Source organism: Pipistrellus kuhlii, unplaced genomic scaffold (genome assembly GCF_014108245.1).
Source record: "Pipistrellus kuhlii isolate mPipKuh1 unplaced genomic scaffold, mPipKuh1.p scaffold_m20_p_11, whole genome shotgun sequence".
In the NCBI taxonomy this organism is placed as follows: domain Eukaryota; kingdom Metazoa; phylum Chordata; class Mammalia; order Chiroptera; family Vespertilionidae; genus Pipistrellus; species Pipistrellus kuhlii.
Genome location: NW_023425416.1, coordinates 1,678,772 through 1,699,958, shown reverse-complemented (window position 1 = coordinate 1,699,958; position 21,187 = coordinate 1,678,772). Strand labels below are relative to the sequence as shown.

At 48.7% G+C, this 21,187-nt stretch overlaps 1 protein-coding gene across 1 annotated transcript in view; it reads right to left on the bottom strand.

Moving 5' to 3' along the window:
• Nucleotides 1-12,137: 12,137 nt before the first annotated feature.
• The window catches only part of MDFIC2 (MyoD family inhibitor domain containing 2), a 111,550-nt gene continuing 102,500 nt past the window's right edge, over nt 12,138-21,187 (bottom strand). Inside the window, exons 3-4 of the mRNA XM_045578938.1 lie at nt 18,378-18,599; nt 12,138-12,421 (exon numbers count right to left, since the gene is read on the bottom strand). Of these exons, the coding sequence (XP_045434894.1) occupies nt 12,162-12,421; nt 18,378-18,599 (482 nt within the window). The 3' untranslated portion in view covers nt 12,138-12,161. The remainder of the gene's footprint in view (nt 12,422-18,377; nt 18,600-21,187) is intronic.

Sequence of the window (21,187 nt, the reverse complement as noted above, 5' to 3'; positions counted from 1 at the left end):
TCAACCATGATAAAAAAAAAAAAGCTCAAAAGTATCCAAACACTGGAGGCTAACTAGCATGTTGTTAAACCACGACTGAGTTACCAATGAGTTCAAGGAAAAAATAAAAATTACCTGTAAATAAATTAAAATTAACACACAAGGACCTCAATTATACTGGGCACAGTGAAAGAAATTCTGAGAGTGAAGTTCATAGCATTAACCACCTACCCAAAGATGCAAGGAAAATCTCTAGTAAAAAGTCTAACCTATACCTAAAAAAATTGGGAAAAGAACAATAGGAAAAGCTCTGAGTAAGTAGAAGGAAGGAAATAGTCAAGATCAGAGGAGAAGTGCATGACATAGAAGCAATAACAAAGAATGTAACCAAAATAGTAGTAGTAGTAATAATAATAATAATAATTAAAAAAAAACTTCCCAGCAAACAAAAGTCCTAGACAGGATGACTTCACACTTGAATTTTACTAAACATTAAAGAATGAATATCTATCCCCGTCAACTCTTCCAAAAAATTCAAGAGGTGGGAAAACTTGATGCTCTTTTTATGAAGCCAACATTATCCTAATACCAAAATCAGATAAAGACACAACAAAGAAAGAGAATTACAGGCCAATATCCCTGATTAACATAGATGCTAAAATCCTAAACAAAATAATAGCAAATCTGATGTAGCAATACTTTAAAAAATCATACACCAGCCTTAACATGTTTGGCTCAATGGATAGAGCGTCAGCCTATGGACTGAAGGGTCCCAGGTTTGATTCTGGTCAAGGGCACATGCCCAGGTTGTGGGCTTGATCCCCAGTAGGGGGCGTGTAGGAGACAGCCAATCAATGATTCTCATCATTGATGTTCTCTCTCTCTCTCTCTCTCTCTCTCTCTCTCTCTCTCTCTCTCTTTCTCTCCCCTTTCCTATCTGAAATTAATAAAGATATATTTTAAAAAAATCATACACCATGTTCAAGTGGGACTTATTCTAGAGATGCAAGGTTGGCACAATATTCAGAGATTAATAAATGTGGTACATTGCATAAATAAAATAAAAGATAAAAATCACATGATCATAATAATATATAATAAAGAGGTAATATGCAAATTGACGATCACTCTAACACACAAGATGGCTGCCCCCATGTGGACACAGATGGCCATCATAGCATGGCCAGTAGGGGAAGGAGTTAGGAGTGACCAGGCCTGCAAGGGAGGATAGTTGGGGGGGGGGAGGGGCAAGGCCAGCAGGGAGGGCAGCAGGGGAGAGCAGTTAGGGAAGAGCAGTTAGGAGTGACCAGGCCTGCAGGGGAGGGCAGTTAGGGGCAACCAGGCCTGCAGGGGAGGGGAGTTGGGGGGGACCAGGCCTGTAGGGGAGAGCAGTTAGGGGGGACCAGACTGGCAGGGGAGGACAGTTAGGGGCAATTGGGTTGCAGGGGAGCAGTTAGGCATTGATCAGGCTGGCAGGGGAGTGGTTAGGGGGTAATCAAGCAAGCAGGCAGATGAGCGGTTGGGAGTCAGCAGTCCTGGATTGTGAGAGGGATGTCTGAATGCCCATTTAGGCCTAATCCCAGTGGGGGACACTTGCATCATCACCCCAGTTAGAATGGTGACTATCAATAAATCAACAAATGACAAGTGCTCATGAGGATGTGTAAAAAAGGGAACCCTAGTTCACTGCTGGTGGGAATGCAGACATTATGGAAAACTATGGATTTTTCTCATAAAATTAAAAATGAAACTGCTGTTTGTCCCAGTGATCCCACTTTAGGAATGTATCCTAAGAATCCCAAAGCACAAATTCAAAATAATATATGGTCCTTTATGTTCATAGCAGTGTTATTTACAATAGCCAAGATCTGGAAACAGCTCAAGTGCCATCAGTAGATGAGTGGATAAAACAGTTGTACATTTATGCCATGGAATACTTCATGGCCATTAAAAAAAAAAAAAAAAAAAAAAAAGGAACTCTTACTCTTTGAAACAGCGTGGAGGGATCTGGAGAGTACTATGCTAAGTGAAATAAGTCAGTCAGAGAAGGACAAAAGCCATATGATCTCACTCACAGGTGAAATATAATGAACAAAATGACCAGAGGAACAAATGGAACCAGAAGCAATTGTGCTTAGAAGAGACTGGCCGTGGCCCAAGGAGAGGGTAGGGATGACTGGATACAGAAGCTGCAGGGATCAGATAAAGGCGCACATGCATGCCCATGCACAGGGCAGTAGTGGAGGGAAGGCCAAGAGAAGGGAAGGCCGGAGTTGCTGGAGGTGGTCAAAGTGGGGGCAGGGGAGGGGGGGGTGGAGACACAATAATGTCAACATTAACAATGATTAATAGAAAAATGAAAACTAAAAGGAGATATGGGGATTTGAAGTGCTGGCTTTCTGGAAGAGGAACGAGGGAATAATGAAAAGGCAGGGTATACTAGCAGGTAAGCTCACAGGCAGGTATATGCGGTATTGCAGAAGTGGAGCAGAGCGTCCGTGCTGTGGAAACAAATGAACAGGGCAGTTGGACCCACAGTAAGTACTCCTGCAGTTCACTAGCAGGGAGTGTCCTGTGGGCACTGCACCTACACGAAGGGCCTTGCTGAACCATCGCTTTCATCCCCACCGTACTATTAACGACATGTTATTGATGAGGGATCCGAGGCTCAGAGAAATTTACTTACTGACTCAGTACACTTAACTAGTAAATCATGGAAGCAGGATTTGAACTCATGTCTGTCCTCAGACCTCAACCTTCTTATCTACTAATACCTGGCTGACCCAGAGCCTTGTCACAGGACATGCTTACCTAATAACAGAGCAGGAGCTTCCTGCCTTAGGGGCCCAGACACCCCAAGGACCAGCAGGGCGGTGTCTGGGGTCGTGAACCTCTACATGCTGCCCACCACCAAAGGGAGAGTCTCCGAGACAGTGCTAACCAGTGTCCTCTGTGGTCCTCCTTCCCGGCCCCTAGGAGGAATCTGGAATTACTAATAATTACTGCGTTTGCTCAGAAGGATCGGCAGGTATTTCCGCATACACGGCATTAATTATAAAATGTCTGCTCACCCCAGGGTTTTACGGAGCTCCTGCCTAGGACATGGCTGTCTCCCCCACGCAGGGAGCCCAGCAGGGGAGAGGGAGCAGCGCTCAGTCAGGGCCACGGCTGCACGCGCCGGGTGATAAGCCAGCGCTGTGCGGCAAGTCCATCCGATGAGCTTTCACTGATTATCCCTCCAGGACCAGCCCAGCCACTGAGAAGTCAGTTTCCATTATTGTCTCCAGCAGCAGAACTTGCCAGCGGCCTGGAATACAATTTAGGCTGGAGTCAGATGGGATTTGCACTTCATCCAACCCTGCACAGTCACTGCTCGGCTATTATTTTTCATTGTTGTAAATAGCGAGAGGCAGATGAAAAGGTAAAAAATATGTTGGTTGGAAGATACTTATTCTCGCTCACCTGGGGTAATCAAGGGGAGACATCAACCCCAGATTTGGTAAGTAATAATTCACATTTGACTTTAATACACCGTGATAAACTTTGAGGAATATATCTTTTAAAACATAAAACCCTTTACCTGTGATTTAAAGTTCGGGGATTGGTCCCGCTCCGCAGGCAGGTCAGATTTAGCGTCTCTGGAAATTCCAGAGCAATTTTAAACTACTCCTTTTGATCACTTGCTGCAGCTCCAGCTTTCAAAGAGAATGAGATGTTTGGGGAATGAATTGTGATGGACTTATATGAAAATTTATACGGCCAAGAATTGGATTTGTTCCCCTGGAATATTACAGATTGTTTTATGTTGGAATTACATCAGTGTGCAGGGCAGCAGCAGGCTGGCTCAGTGGAGCCAAGCGGGGCCTCGCCTTCCCACTGGGAATGGAGCTCCCCGCTCCTGGCCCCTCGCACCCTACAGAAAATAATGGCTCCACGACTCACACGCGTGAAAGAAGAGGGGACATTGGGATGTTAGAATAAGTGTTTGAGAAAGGACTAACGATCCTTTCCTAATTTCTTTCCCATCCGTCTCGTCCCTTCTGTCTTCCCTGTCACCATCCTATTTCCGGCCTTCATCACCCCACGCCTTATTGCCATTGTTCCCCGTCAGCCCGCCCTCTCTCCCTGCGCTAATCTGTCCGCACACGGCCACGTCGCCAGCCCTGCTCGTGCGCCACTTTAATCATGGAATCCCTGGCCGGTCTTCAGCGGCTTTCCACTCTCCTAAACACCTGGCTAACTAGCACTCAAGCCCTTTCTAGATGGGACTCTTGCCTCTTCTTTTCCCCATGGCCACTCATTTCACAACCACCACTCCATCCATGCTTCTCTTAGGGCTTACCTGTATTGGGCAATCACCTGCTAATCGGTCTCCTAATAGGTCTCATCTGAACTAGTATTTTCCAGTCTGTTATACAAGTACTATTGATGGCAGGCAGTATGATATTGGGAGTTACACAGACACTTTTATTCTCAGAAAGCATTTCTAATACATTGCTAACATGATATTGTAAAACAGTTACCAGTAGAGCAAAGCTATGAATTTATGCTTGGAATGAGAGTCATCCAAAAAGTTGGCTAAAAGGTAGCTCCATGAGGCGTCTGGGTCTGTTGAGGAACCATCTTCACCTCACCTCCCGGGTGGTTCCACCACTCACCTGGAGCTAGGTGGTTTACTGCTATGCCCCGATTGGCAGTCGTTTGATTGTAAGGATGACAAAGTGAGAACCTTGGCTCCATCTTACCGTCTGGCCGGCTGGCCCAGTGCGGGGACCGGCACTTGTACTGCAAAGCCTTAGAGCAGTGATTTGAAACATTAATGCAGCTCTCTGAAGAGTCCAAATTACAAATGATGAGTAGCTTCCCTACCCGGGGACTCTTGTTCAATATTCTTCTCTATTTAATTTTTTTTTGAAATTTACGGGAAATGATATTAAATGAGGACCCATCGGCAGAAAGTGCTGAAAGAGGAAACAAAGAGGATGTCAGAGAATGCTGAACCTCGTGAAAGCTCTGCACCCACAAAACAAGCTGTGGCTTTGTAAATTCACTCTAAGTACATTTGAGGAACAATAAACCATAAAAGAGGTTACCGTGACCTTGATTCCTGCAGAGCATTTGAGATGAAAGTTCTGAGGATCAGAATGCATTTGTTCGGCTGCAGTGTTGTGGACTGATTAAAAACAACTCCTGCTCCTGGAACCCCTCTCAGAATGTGGATGAGGGGCTGGCCAGGTGCCCGGCGCAGGGGGGGGTTCGGGGGGCACCTCTCGAGATGGGTCTTTCTGGCCAAGACTGATTTAGAAAATGTGGTTTCCATCTCTAGGCTTAAGTGAGAACTTCTGCTTCCAACCTCTTGAATCAAGACGCTTGGCTGAGGTGCCTCCTCGGTTGCCAGCAGGGATGTGAAGCAGAGAAACCGAGGCAGGGCCAGCGCAGGTCAAGGCAGTCGGCCCTCTGTAAACCTGGTGGGAGGGAAATACCCAAATCCTGTTTTGGAGCTGATCTGCCAGTCAGGCTCCTCTCTCGCTCATTGTCAAATGTGGCCCAACGTGTGACCTGGCCTCTGACCAAGGAGGTAAGCAGCTCGTCCTGCCTTGGAGCTGTGAGGGAAGAGAAATCACTTCAATAGGCCCCTCTCAGATGTGGAGGCGTCTGAACTAGAGTTAAACTGTGAGGTTTAACAAAGGAATACAGGATGCCAGTTAAGCTTGAATTTCAGACAGGCGAGGCATCATTTTTATAACATAATGTCACACATCATATTCAGGACATAAATGTATAAAACTACAGGCCTGATGCGTCAGACTCATGTATAGGTAGGGTCTCTAGGCCTGATTGGCTATCAGGGCTGATTGGGGCCTTCCAGCTGCTAGCTGGGGCCTCCCTCCCCAATTGTCAGCTGCTGTCTGGCCTTCCTTTTTTCCGTGCCACCCCCTGGTGGTCAGTACATATCATAACACACAATAGAACTTCCAGTCTCCCAGTCAAACTTCTGTGGGGACACTTTGCATATTAGCCTTTTATAGATATAGACTAGAGGCCCTGTGCACAAAATTTGTGCATGGGAGACGGGTGTCCCTCAGCCCAGCCTGCACCCTTTCCAATCTGGGTCATCCCTCTCATAATCAGGACTATTGGCTCCCAACCTTCACCTGCCTGCCTGATTGCCCGCTAACCACTCCTCTAATAGCCTGATCAAAGCCTAACTGCTCCCCTGCGAGCCTGATTGCCCCTAACTGCCTCCCCTGCAGGCCTGGTTTCCCCCAACTTCTCCCCCCCCCCCCGCCCTCCCTTCCCCCACTGGTCTGGCCACTCCAAATTTCCCTTCCTTGCCAGTCTGGTTTCCCATAACTGCCCTTCCCTGCAGGCCTGGTTGCCCCCAACTGCCCTTCCCTGTAGGCCTGATTCCCCCAACTGCCACCCCTTCAAACCTGGTCCACCCCAACTGCCTTCTCCTGCAGGATCGATCCTTCCCAATTGCCCTCCCCTGATTGTCCACAATTACCCTCCCCTGCTGGCCATATGCGGTGGCTATCTTATGTTGGAGTGATGGTCAGTTTTCATATTGAGCTTTTATTATATAGGACTAGAGGCCCAGTGCACAACATTTATGCATGGGGGTGGAGAGAGGGGCGGTCCCTCAGCTTGGCCTGCACTCTCTCCAATCTGGAACTGCTCAGGGGATATCCAATTGCCTCTTGCAATCTGAGACTGCTGGCTCTTAACCGCTTGCCTGCCAGCCTGCCTGCCTGATTGCCCCTAACTTCTCCCCTGCTGGCTTGCTCAGCCCTAACTGCCTAGCACTCAGGACCCAGGATTCCCTCCTCTGGCTGATTGCATGCACCCAGTATCCAGGCTTCCCTACCTTTGGCTGGCTCCAGGCACCCAGATCCCAGGTCAGTGTCTTCTGGGCTGGCCATAGCCACAGGGGACTGTGGGCAGGTGACTTCGCCTGGACCGCAGCTGCAGGTGCTGGAACCATGGGGTGGGTGGCTTGTCACTCTCCTGGGTCGCAGCCCCAGCAGCTAGTGCCCAGGACCACAGGCTTGTGGCTTGTCCTCTCCCAGGCTGGGCCGCAGGCATAGGTGCAGCCACTGGTACCTGGGACCATGAATGTGCGGCTTGTCCCTCTCCCAGGCCACAGCCTGGCTGGTCCCCATTCCTCTCTCCCCAGTGTTAAACGTCTGAGCTGTTAAGGTGTGATGGCATGAGGGTGTGATGACCATTTGCATATCAGGTCTTGATTATATAGAATAATAGAGACCAGGTGTATGAAATTTGTGCACAGAGGGGGTTATCCCTCAGCCCAGCCTGCCTCTTCTCCAATTGGGGATCCCTCTCACAATCCAGGACTGCTGGCTCTCAACTGCTCGCCTGCCTGCCTTCCTGATTGCCCCTAACCACTTCTGCCTGCCAGCCTGATCACCCCCTAACCACTGCCCTGAGAGCCTGATTAATGTCTAACTTTCCCTCTGCCAGCCTGTTTGCCCACAACTTCCCTCCATTACAGGCCTGGTCTCCCCCAACTGCCCTCCCCTGTTGGATATCTTGTGGTGGCTATCTTGTGTCCACATGGGGGTGGCCATCTTTGACCACATGGGGACAGCCATCTTGTGTATTGGAGTGATGGTCAATCTGCATATTACTTTTTTATTAGATAGGACAGAGGCCTGGTGCATGGGTGGAGGCTGGCTGGTTTACCCTGAAGGGTGTCCCGGATCAGGATGGGGGTTCCCTTGGGGTGTGGGCGGCCTGGGTGAGGGGCCTGTGGTGGTTTGCAGGCTGGCCATGCCCCCATCGACCCAAGCAGAGGCCCTGGTATCTGGGATTTATTTATCTTCTATAATTGAAACTTTGTAGCCTGGAGCAGAGCCAAGCCTCCTTCTCACTCCATGGCCGGCAGCCATTTCTGTTGGGATTTATGTATCTTCTATAATTGAAACTTTGTAGCCTAGAGGGAGAAACACTAGCCTGCTCTCTCTAGCTCCATGGCTGCTGCCATTTTTCTTGAGATTTATCTTTTGTAATTGAAACTTTGTAGCCTGGAGTAGAGGCCTGGGCCGGCCAGAATGTGTGGAAAGCTTGGCTTCCTCCATTGCCAGGGAAACTCAAGCCTCCCTCCTGCTCTCTGTGGTGGCAGCCATCTTGGTTGGGATTAATTTGCATACTCGCTCTGATTGGCTGATGGGTATGGCTGGTTGGCCTGGCTGGTGGGTGTGGCTTGTGGGTATAGCGGAAAGATGGTTAATTTGCATATTATTCTTTTATTAGGTAGAATTATTTTTTGCTTATTTAAAATTCAAAACTAACTGTGCATTCTGTATTTTATCTGGCAACCCCATTTCAAGCATTTTTTTTTAAAGATGATTTTCATATAGGTCTTAAGTCTGATGGTGTCGATTTTGCAGCCTTGGCATTATGGACATTTGGGCTGATGTTCTTTGATATGGGAGATTGTCTTGTGTGCTGAAGGCTGTTTGGTTGCATTTCTGGCTCCTACTCACTGGGTGCCAGTAGCACCTGTCCCCTCTCCACTGTGACAACCAAATATGTTTTCAGACGTTAACAGTTGAACCCTGGGGAAGGCAAAATCACCTCCAATTGGGAACCACAGCTTGAGAGGTGGTGGTAAAGCAGGATTGTCAAACCTGTCATGATGGTGGACCAGAAGGTGGCCCTTTTATCCAGACATGATGCAGGTCCTGCCCATCTGCATTCCTGCATCCGACAACATTCTGGGCTCCTTCCCAGTAATGTTAGGAGCTGACTAGACCTGTGTAGAGGAGCCCAGTAATCCCGTGTGGATTCTAATCACTAAGAAGTCATCCTCTCCTCTTGTTGCCTTTCTACACAACTCACATGAGGCTAAATATGACAACTCTTTAGGTTTAACTCAGGCATCTTCTTCAAAGAATACCCAGGACGGCAGGTGTGCCTCAGTATTTGAGCATTGATCTATGAACCAGAAGGTCCCAGGCTCCATTCCTGGTCAGGGCACATGCCCAGGTTGTGGGCTTGATTCCCAATAGGGCTGTGCAGGAGGCAGCTGGTCAATGAACCTCTTTCATCATTGACGTTTCTATCTCTCTCCCTCTCCCTTCCTCTCTGAAATCAATATATATAAAGAATACTCCAGACACCATAAGCCAAGTACTTGTATTTCATCAGAGATTATACCCGTGAATAGTCTGAGTTAAATTTAGTATTTAATGAGCAAACTCTTCCAGTCAAACCACCTGACAGAAGTGTGCATCTCATCTTTTTGCTCCATTTTGTAGAAGGAGAAACTTTGGGAATTGGGTCATGAATTCTGTTCTAGCATTTCCACCTACAAATGTATCCTTGTAAAAAAAATGCTGATGTGCCTTTATGTGGTATTTCCTTTTTGTAAAGTTCCTCTACCTCAATATGCTCTCATACTCCCTTGGAGAAAACGGAAGTGGTGTTTGCTTTATTAACCTTGAATGTCCAGCATTGACAATTAATTTTGTAGGCCTATCAGCTTAGGTAGTGGGAACATTTTATTAGCAAGTTAAACGTCACTGGTTTCCATATTTTGTAGGCTTTTAGAGAAGCATGATTTTATACAAACCCAATGAGCAAAGCAAAGACAATGCACCTGCCTGGTCATATTGCTGTGGGAAATCTCTGTTCTCAATTCTCTATAACGGTTGTACCTGCTCAAATCTCTCTTACCGAGAGTTTCCCTTCAATAGGAACACTCTTTCCCGAAGACCCGCCTTATAGAATAACATTGTCTTTATTTTAATCACAGGCCTTCATCATTGTGGAAGAGCTCGGATCCTTCTCAGATTCTAATATTTGTATTTAATCAATAATCACATTTCCTTTTCATCCGTCTTACCTCTGCAGTGGCATTTTCCCAGCCGCATATGTTTTATTGTGTAAGAATGCAATTGAAAGAGCCATTCATGTTTGCAAAAAGGATAATGTTTTATTGTTGGTTAGGAAGAAAAGAAATGGCACACTTTGTATAGCAGACCTCCTGCTCCAGCACAGTGGGTTCTGCGAGGGAGGGACGGGTGAACAGCCTTGGAAAGAGGCCACAGAAAGCCCCTGGTATTCTGACCACGTCATAAAGTAAGCCCTGGTGATTGTTATGTCTCTAACTGACAAGCGTTCAATTCGCATTTGAAATGCATAAGCTCTGTGCGGCCTGAGGGTCTGGAAAGACGAAGGGATGATGGTCAAAATCCTCAACAACAATGCGGCATGACCCCATCAGTGACTCCAGGGCAGGATCCCCAAGACCGTCCGGCAGGGCCCTCTGCTCTGTGACTGGACCATGGCAGGGGCCGGAGAGCGGGGGCAGGGCCAGCATAAGGGAACAGCCATTTAGGCACCAGCCTGTGGGAGCTGGAGCAGCTGACCTGTGGGCCTGGACAGTAGGAGCTGCGGAGGCACAGGGCTTAGAAGGTTAGAGACTAGTCAGGCCCGTCACTGCCGCGCACTCACTGTCTTGGGGATGTCAGTTCCTGGGGCCTCTCCTTTCTCTGTGCAAAGGGAGGATGTTGGATGAGAATGTTCCATTCCTTTGTAAGAAGCTACTCCTCCCCCACACCGACCTGCGCGTCCTGTGTCCTGCGCACCCAGGGGGGCGCCCTTTCCGCTCTGACACAGCCCTGGCCGCCGGGCTGAGGCCACCAGGCCCGGTGAGCACGGCCGGGAGCCAGACGGAGCCAGCGGCCCCTTTCCCGAGGCGGCCCAGGAGGAGTTTTCAGTGTTTGGAGGAATTTACTGCTGAGTAGAAAAATGTGTCAGTTTACTACAGAAACCGAATAAATGTAACTTTTGCTTGAAATTACCTAGTCAAGCAAAAGCAGGTCCTTTGAAGTTTTTGCTGTTTGCCTGGATTGCAATAAGTTCCCTGCCTCTCCACCTCACTGCTGCCGTCTCCGCTTGGTTATTGATACATTGTGCTTTTTATGTCCAATAAGTACAGTGCAGCATCTCCCCGGAATACATAAGAACACAGCAATGAGCCATGCCATGCCTGCCGGAGACAGAACAAGTCCAGTGTAACTTCAACCTAGATGTGTTTCCCCCAAAAATAATCTGGTTGATTTGAAAAGTACATTCTAATTTACATAAAATCTCTTTTAAAAAAATGTAATTGATATTTTAGAGAGAGAGGCAGGGAGCGGGCGAGAAGGAAACACGGATGTGAGAGCATGTGAAGAGCTGCCTCCGGCACACCCGCCCGGGAGCCGGGCAGGTGCAGCCGGGAGTCCAGCTGAAAGCTTGCAGGGCAGCGCACCCTGAGCCACACGGCAGGGCCACACAAATCCTCTTTGGAAATCTGTAAGTGTGTGGAGGCGCTCAGCGTAATTCTTAATTACCTTAAACTTCATCAGGAGAGAACACGATGCTTTTGAAAGCACTTGCTGATTTGGGAAACCAGGTAGTCAGCCCCTCGGCACCCGTGCAAATGGGTCAGCAAAGCGAGCTGATTCTGTTTTAATGTCCCGTTACCCGTGGGACCGGACAAACAGAAAGGAGGAAACGAGGAATCGATGATCTGGGCCATTTTCTTGAAACTTGCACAGAATTCCCATTTCCACTCACTGGATAAAAGGAGTTAAGAACACGTGTCACTGGCGAGGCCACCGCCTTGCACATGGAGTAACACGGGCTAGAGCCACCGGCTCCCTCAGAGGACATCATGCTCGAAATCCACTGGAGGTGCTCCCAGACATCTGCTGTAATTACGGGGACATGGTTTCTAATTTATGTAATTCCCTTTCCTACCTAAACTGTACAGATAAGTGAATTTTAAGAGATCGTATAAATAAATTTTTAATTACAAAATGATGTTATGCAATACATTATTAATAATAACCAACAATGCATAATGTTTATGCATGAGTCCATTAGAAAGATGAGCTAACATGTGTCAATGGTAAAGAATGCACTAATTTGTCCCGAGTCTGTGAGTGAAGTCACATTCATGCGGCAAGCAGCGAGCGCACGAGCACAGCGGTCAGCATGCTGTGTGGCTGGGACACATCTCTTGCCCAGGGCGTGGAGGAGGGACTTAGGCCGTGCTCATCGCATGCGATCAGCATCTTAGTCTTCAGCGAGCCGTGCGGGTGTGGAATTTGGAAGACGATCTTGGAGGGCCCTGCTGACTTCCCAGGCTCCGCGGGCAGGCCCTCCGGCTAGCGGTAGCAGATCTCTGAAATCTCCATGGCCAGCTCCAGGCACTCGCCGGTCTCGTGGCAGGACTCAAACAGGCTGCAGTCCATGTCACAGTTGCAGTTGCAGTCGTTCCGGGAGTGGCCTTCGTCCGAGGTGTGTTGGTAGCGGTGGGAGGGGCAGCACGCGTTGGTGCACACCGTCTCACACGTGTCCGGGAGCCTCAGGAGGCAGTCCCAGAACTGGCAGAAGAGGCAGGTGAGGATGAGGGAGGCGCACTCCTCTGTGCAAAGGAGGAAAAGACAGTGAGCAGGGCGCAGGGCAGTGGTGTGGAGGGCTGGTGTGGCCATGGCCGTGGTAGCTCACCGCCCTTCTCAGCTCCTGTCCGCGGCGGGCGGCAGGCCGGCGGGCCCCGTGCTGTCTGAGGCTCCCCCCCCCCCCCCAGGCACCCTCTCCTTAATGAGGGCTTATTGGCTTCCTGAGCGTTTCCTATTGATCCCACACAATCGGCTCATTTAGAGCCTGTCACCTCTGACCTCTGTTCACTGGGCATGCGGAGCTGCTGGGAGCCACACAGCCGTCTGGAGACCAGCAGGTCCTCGGAGCAGGGATGGTTCAGGAGCAGTTAGGGTTGGGACAGGGAAAGACTACAAACTTCTCCGATTTGGTCGCAAGGCTTTCTTATTTGTTTGGTGTGGATTCCCATGCACTCTCCACACCTGTATTCAAATCCAAGCGAAAAGCACCTTTCAAAACCTAATGTCAGTAACTTTTAACTAACCATAGTTTTATTTTATTGTATTCTCTGTTTAATCCTTGTCTCTAGTTTTCCTTCAGTTCTATAAAACCTTGATTAGAAGAATACGTCATTATATTCCCAAAAAGGTATAAATCTGATCAATCCCTTTTAAGAAAATTGGTCTAAAGATTTACTATGCAGACTTGTAAAAACCTAAAAAAGTATCTCTAAGGCCTTGAAGGTAATTGGCAATTCTAGCCAAACAGCTGTGATGGGTTATAGGTTATTACATTTTTGGTTTTCATAAAGGGAATTAGTTAGAAGATGTAGCAGTTCTCTTGTTAAAATTATAACTTTTCTTTTTAGTTAGAAATTTCCCAAAAACATGGGGGTGTTTTGTAGAAATCTACCTAAGCGTTCGCATGACATGTCCTGTGACTGAGGTCAGTGCCCGGAAATAGCTGGTGGGCGAAGGGAAGGGCTTCCCCAGCAGAGAGAGAGTAGCTTTGCCTTCCGGACTCTCCTTGGCAGAAACCGTGCAGCCAGAGGGAGGCGTGCTGGCCGGTGGCAGTGCAGCCCTGAGCCCCTCACTCAGCCTCAACACGCTTCCCAGGAAATGTTCCCTTTCATCCTTCCTGGACTGTCAATCCTCAAGAGAGAAGAAAGAGCATGGGAACCTTTCTACAAAGGAGCAAATGTTTCAATTTCTTTTACAAGACACTGTGTCCAACGTGAGTCCTGCCTGGGTGGACATGGACAGAGCCTTCCTCCTGTCTGCCCTGCCTCCTGGCCCGGCCCCTTCCCCAAGACACAGCGGTGGAGGCCGCCCGGGCTTCGCGGCACCTTAACCCCCAGGCGTGGGTGCAGGCAGCGCTCCCTCGCACCTTACAGGACGTTCTCTCTGCCGGAGGGTGCAGTTTTATTCACCGAGAGCTGGTTTCTAACGTGTGATCATCTCACCCATGTCTCCTACGTCACTGCAAAGCACCCACAAAAACTCAGAAGTGAGCACAGTGCAGACTCTGTTTTGCGTATGCATTTCTGTCCAGGGCGTGTTGGTGATCAAAGATCTGGGCTTAAAGCCTTTCCAGTGTCACCAACACCAAGCCTGCTGCTGAGGCAGCCCTGCACAGAGGAGGCGCCCCCAGGAAAAACTCAGCAACCGCCCCTGCCCCGCAGGCGGAGGCACAGGAGACGTCCTCGGGGCATGACTGGTGACAGCGCCCCCTGCGCCCCATCCTTTGTGGAGGAGACTCGGGGTAGTTCGGAGGTGAGGGGGCGGGTGCAGGGGGCTCATGTCCTGGGAAAGGACAGGGACTTGTCTGTGCAGTGACCTAACAGTTCCTGTGGGCACAGAGCCGCGGGCTCAGTTCTGGTGCCAGGTCTCTGGGAGTTGGCAGGTGCCAGAGGCCTGCTCCTGACGTCTGCCATCCATTTTATTAAAAAAAAAAAGGACGTTTTCACCCACCTCTTGGGCCAAATTAGCATTTCTTTCCTCTCCCTTCTACTTTGCACTTGAGAATAGAGCGAGTTCGTTCTCAGTCCTTTTTATTTGATTATAAAAGGCAGAGCCTTTAACAGAAAACATGGCAACATTAATGAATTGGAAACAGATCTTCCCCAACTTCCAAGTGTGCTCACACTTTTCCCCACGCCCTCTGACCCCGTGCTGCAGGGCAGCGCAGGCTCGCTGCGTGGTCCCTTCGCACAGGAGGGGCGGGCGGCCACGGGAGCACCGGCCGCGGCTGCTGGGACCAGGCCAGGCTCCCTTCCGGGGTGTTTGCTGCTGCTGCTGCTGGTGGTGGTGGTGGGCGGGTCCTCGTTACAAAGAGTCACATGCGATCACAGTGGAAAAGGTGCCGCTACAAGGAGTTTCCACAAATGCTGCTTTCATGGCCACACCCTGTCTTCCTGAGAACCCTCCAGCTTTCAGCCTGGCCCTGGGGCCAGCCCTGACCTCCCCATGCCCTCTGGTCCCTGGGCATCCCCTGCCCCCTGACCCCTGGGACCTCCTCCTACTCCCTTCCCCCTTGGGGTCTGCCCCTGCGCCTTGCCCCCTGTCCCCTGCGGCCTCCTCTGGTGCTGGGATGAGGGTCGGGTTGGGGTGGCAGGAGCGGGCCTGCTGGGAACACTCAGCCCCAGGAGCTGCCCCCTGCTGCTTTGAGAATTGCCATCCAATACAGCAAGATGATGGTTCTTCCGGGAGTGACCCCAGAAAAAGAGCAATCACCCTTCTTCTCCTCAAACAGAGGCAGAGAGCAGGCCCGCGGAGCCCGCTCAGATCCGGAGAGCGGGCCTGGGAGCCACAGGGGCCATGTGGGGGGAATCTGGCGGAGCCAGGAAGCTCGCTCGCTCGCAGCGGCTCTGGGCGGTCACTGGAAGGTCTTGGTCAGAAAGTGCACACATTGGTTCCCACTTCCCGTTTGTAAAACGTCTGCACTGCAGAGTGTGAGTAAATATGACTGAGTGCTCCTTCCAGCCGGGTCACCCCGCCGTCATCCATGCCGGCAGCTCCTTAAACGTGTCAGGATCCATTTAGGTTCAGACAAGCACAACTAACATCCAGTCAGTTCTCTGGAGCCGGAATGACTGGATTTGGGTGATACTTAGTAAATTTGTGCTTATGTCTTTTATTTTCTGAGCAAATGAACTGAAATAATTATAAAATTGAAACACTTTATCAGGTGACACTACTGCATTTAATTGTATGACATTTGCTGGGGAGGAAATGTAATCATTTTACTCAGTAGCCCATGGTGTAATTAAGACTGTTCTTTGGAGGTATCTTGTATTTGTGATCTCCTCTTCCACCTGGATGAGACATCTCAGATTCAAAATTACACACCAATTAGGTGTGCTCCCAGGATTCCTTTCGGGAGCCTGTGTTCTCACCACCGTCTCCCTGCTTTTCGTACCCACGGGGATGCTTCTGCAGTCAGAACGGAGAAACACTGTGGAGGCGGGCGGTGCCCGGGCCTCCTCCCGGGTCCCGGAGGGACCGGCGGGGCCTCCGTAAAATGCTGTGAAACCCCATCGTGCACCGTGACCCGCACTGGGAGGCTGTGCGTGCTGTTTAGCAGGACGGCTATGTGTGTAAATAATGGACATCAGCAATTAAGCACCGTCCCCGCACTCACTATGCGTTTGAAAAGAAATGGACCGCACGTGGCACAGGAGTGGGCGTGCTGCCCTCCCCTCTGTCCCCGCTGGTTCTGGAAGCGGCTCCTGCATTTACCTCTGTGCGAGTGACCTGCTCCCACCGGCTGCCCCTAAATTAATCACCACGAAACGCTCCACCGGGAAGCGTCTGACTTAGCTCTGACTCCCCTGAGCGTGTCCTTCAGGGTAACGGAGTGTGGTTCGGCCTGAGTGTGGCCTTGGCCTGGGTTCCTGCACTCTGCCCCCCAGGTCCCACCGTCTCTCACCGTGGGGGAGGGCTGCCACTGTGGGAGGGAGGGGAGGAGGGCTGGGCGGCAGCTGCTGTGCTGGCCGTGAGCCAGAACGCCCTGGTCACTGGCCTGCGCCCGGGCCTGCGGAAGCGGCCCAGTGGTGCCCACGGCTCCCTTCAGCTCTTGAGGAGGATGCGAGATGCTCCGCATGGCGGCTGCTTCAGTGCAGCGGCCCTCTGGCCTGAGAATGGGGTGTGCGGCACCACAAGGCTGCTCCTTCTCCCGCCCCTGCTGGGGCTCAGGGAGGCCTGCGCCGCGCTGCCCAGTGTGCCTGAACACCAGGGCGGGTTCCAATTCTGGGGTCACACGGCCAGGACCCTTTACGAGGAAGACCCTGGCGTCCCTGACACGAGCTGACAAAATGCAGAGGCCTCTGCTGCATGGCCTGTTTTCCTGCTTGGCATCAAACTGAAAAAGCCAGAAACTTGGGCATCATCTTGGACTTGAGGTCATGACCTGGCAGTCGCAGGCCAACGTGGGCCCGAGCTGCTGGGCTGTGTGGGGGTTGGTAAGGGAACAAGTTCCCAGGCGCTAGTGGGCACTGTGCCTCTCCCTCCTCCTCTGCCTCTCCTGCCTCGCCCTCTGGTCACCTCTTTCCAGTTTACACCGGCATCCCAGCGTCTCCTGCTGACCAGGCAGCTGGGTCTGTGGCTTCTGGTCTAAAGCTTCCATGACAACGTTTGTACAAGACACCACCTATATGACATGTTAGAATCTTCTCTTCCCTATTTTCTAAAACTGTAATCATCATAAAAGCACACCCGGAACCTATGGTGTGACAGCTCTGCACCGACTGCTGCACGCATGTCATTCAGGTCACCTTCAAAGCTCTGTGGGCTGCTACCAGCCCGTTATGTCACCAGAGGCTGAGCTTCAGAGTTGGCAACAGACAGACAAACAGTTTTGCAGTTAACGATTTCAGAGCCAGGAGTTAAACTGATGTGATTCCAAGTTCCTCTTACACAGACTTTGTTTTAATTTTTTTTTTCTTATTTGTAAAAAGTAAATATGAATTTAATTACAGACCAGAAACTATACCTGTTTGAATTTTCCTTTGAGAAACTCCTTCTAGCTTTCTCTTAACACAATGTTCTTAAAAGGCTTATGTCTCCCGTAAAGGCCACTGCACGGTTACCCTGAGTGCAGTTTGCGTGTCTTGGTGTTGTCCGTGACTTTAAACTTGACTATCCTAACCATTTAGCTCCAAATCAGTTGGAAACAGGCTCTGCGGACGGAACGTGCTTTGTCACGTGCGGGGCCAGCGTGGTGTAGGTTTGCGCTGATCAGCATGCTTGGCAAGTGATATTGCCTAGAGCAGTGTTTCCCAACCTTCTCTCATGATGAGAATCACCTGGTGGAGTTGTTAAAACACAGATTCCCGAATCCCAACTAAGAAGTGCTAAACTAGAATTTTTGAGAACATATAGGTAAAATTGCATACCTAACTTAGTGCTCTGTCTATAAAATCTGTCTTAGAGCACTAGTTAAGTATACAATTTTACCTATATGTTCCCAAAAATTCTAGTTTAGCACTTCTTAGTTGGGATCTGGGAATCTGTGTTTTAACAACTCCACCAGGTGATTCTCATCATGAGAGAAGGTTGGGAAACACTGGCCTAGAGGAACCAACCCTTTTATGCAAGTTGCTGCTGTAAGCATCTCGGTATTCTATGCAGCCTACGTTTATACTGTCCCAGCATGTCAGTGCCACTCCACCCTGCCTTCTCCTCTCCACCTCAGCAGCCCCAGATCTGAGGAAAGAAAGTGTGCCCTTTTCTTCACCACTTCGTAGCCCCACAGCAAAAGCGAGTGCACCTCACCCCACCGCTTCCGAAGCAGCCTGCCTCTGACTCCCAGCCTTGAGAGCAACCCATCTGCCAAGCACCTCATCATTGCAAAGTGACCTTGACATGTGTCACTCACCAGGGCTCTCAAGTGAAAGCCGTCTTGTTTAATATTCATGCAGCATCCCCCCTAACAGCACATGTGATGCGTGCACAGGGCTGGGGGCTGGGAGCTTTATTTAGAGAGGGTGGTTCTGAGAAACATACCATCAGTGTCTCTCTGATGAGCTGGCGTATCGGTTTGGAGGTAAGAAAATCTCGTTTGACATTCTTCAAGGGAGGACAGTGATGTGGTGGATCCTGACAGCTTTTTCTCGGTGGAAGTTTCCTTGGCTGGTCCATCTGTGATGTTGAACTCCGATACTGAATTGATAACGATAGCATTAATGGGTTTCTCTTCTGCATGTTTGTCATTTGTGAGTTGCGTATCTAGGTAAAAAAAGAAAAACACACACACACAAGCTCACTATAGCAGATACAATTTAGTGATCCTAAGAATGGACATTTGCAGAAAATTTCACATTCTAGATTTCTCTAAGAACAAAAAGTATTTTTAAAAACAACTGGTAGTTATAAAATAGTCACAGGGATGTAAATATAGTCAATAATTAACAACTACCTATGACGCCAGGTTGGCGCTGGAGTTACTGATGGGAAGGGACCACTCTGTACAACACATGAGTGTCTAACCATTATGCTGTACACTGAATATAAACTGTGGCTGAACATTTTTTAAAAAACAAAACAAACAATAAAAAAGAATGAAGCATTTTGGAGCAGAAAATTTTGTATGAAAATACAAGTAAGAATGAAAGAGTGCAATAATTATAAAAGTATAATTATAAAAATAATTATAAAAGTCTTCAGAGCACAATTCACATGGGGAACCCTTTTAAAATTTGGCATTTTTTAAAGCTCAGGCCACCACTTACTTCTCTTCACTCCACCCAACAGATCAGATCGCAGTCCCTGGGGATTTTTGAAGCTCCTCAGTTGATTCCATCATGCAGGCACATTTGAGACTCCCTGCCTCAGGGGACCTTTGCGTTTGAGAGTGGAGAGGGGGAGAGAACACGCCACTGCTGTGTGCATGAGTGATGTTCAGAAACCAGTCATGACCGGTCGCTCTCCAAGGTCTCGTAACAGAAGGGGAGCTAACAGTACAGCACACACGATTGTCTTAGGCCCTTTTATTTCCTTCCGATCCTCCCAATAGCGTTGGCTTTCAACAATATTTAATTTTTATTCCCAACCCTTATGCTGCTGGCTTTATAGCTCTTAATGGCAGTTTGATTCATCCTAAAAAGGATTGGCAGAAATAAGTGTTCAGAAAAAACAACTATTGTTGATAGTAATTAATGAAATATTGAAGAGATAGAATTAGCTTAACAGACTGAGAACCTCTTGGCTTCCTATAACCCAAGAGAGATCCACCAAATTAATGATACAAGGATGCTGCTAGAAATAATTTATTTCTCTTGGGTACCAAAGTGCCCAGTAACCAGCTAATATCACAAACATAGCCTGTACACCAGTCCTCAGGGCTCTTCAACATGTGCTATTTGGGGCCAGATCACTGTTCATGATGGGGGACTGCAGGAAGTTTGGCAGCATCCCTGTCCTCTCCCTGCTCATGCCAGTGACACCCACCACCCTAGGTTGTGACGAAAAAAAGTCTCTAGATATTGCCAAATATTTCCTGGGGGCAAAGCACCCAGGCCGCAAACCAAATCACATACGAAGAATGGGGCAAAAGTAGGTTTACAGTTGTAAGCATGTGAAAGTTTATTCTTGTATTATTATTTATCACTTACTATAGCATTTTCTATATGAACAACCATAAACCTACTTTTGCCTCACCCTGTACACCTTACTTAACAAAAACACTAAGAGGTCGATACTGCCAGCCTCTCTGAACAGAGAGAAAAGTATGAATTGGTGTCTCCAGCTAAAGGCTGAATGAGTGTAACTGAGGCTCAGATATTAATAGTTTATAAGTTGCCTGAAGAATCTTTCTTAGCAAATGGTGGAAGTGGGATTTCAACCCAGGCCTGCTGGGTTCTAAAAGCTTTGCTCTGATTTGTCTGTAGCTTTTGTCTCGCTTCCTGGCTGTAAAGACTGCACGTCAGCAAAACCCTCCTCACCCACCCCGAGTCCAGTGACGTGTCCCGACCCAAAATGAAGCCCGGCAGACAGCCTACTGACACGCCTCTCTGGGAACAGCCTTAGCCACACCAGGTGCCTCTGGCACACAGGGTCCTGTCGGTCAGGCACAGCAGCTTTGCAAGGCGCAGGGGCCGCTCAGAAAGAGCTGATGGTAACGGAACTTGCTAAGTAGGGAGCGTGCAGCAGCCCCGTGCTTACAGGTGCAATTAACAATCAGCTCAAATGATCCACACAGTCAGGCTGCATGGAATTCAAATTGCCTTCACACAAAGTAATTCAGTAACAACAACAAAAAAATTGGATAGAGGTTACTGAAATATGAGAACATACAGAGAAGACGGTACATAGCCAAGTGGTACATGATTCTCTTTTTAATTTTGTGACAATTTTAAGTACAGCAACCATTTGGAGGTACTGGGCTTGTACTGAGAGAATTTTATGGAGAACTTAAACTGCCATTCATAAAGTTATTTTAATCCTATATCTCTGTTTATATTTTTATTTTATTTTTTTAAATTTCCTCGTGGGAACTATCTGTTGCTCATTGGAAAGTCATCTGACACACACCCCAGTCTGTTCAGCCCGGAATCTGACATCTGAAGGAAGCAGTTTCTGGGTGAATGTAAATGACATCTTCTGTCTTATAGAGGCAACGCTAACAGTGTTTCCCCAGAATGCATCTTTCATGCTGGTATTTGACATTGTAACAAAGTATTACAAAGTAGCATAAGCTAAAAGGAGAATCACATCAAAATGGTATCACATCTCTGCAGAGAAACTATATAAGGAACATGTGAAACTATATTTGGGATGTTATAGATAGATCTTGACATTAATGTAGGAAAAATAAT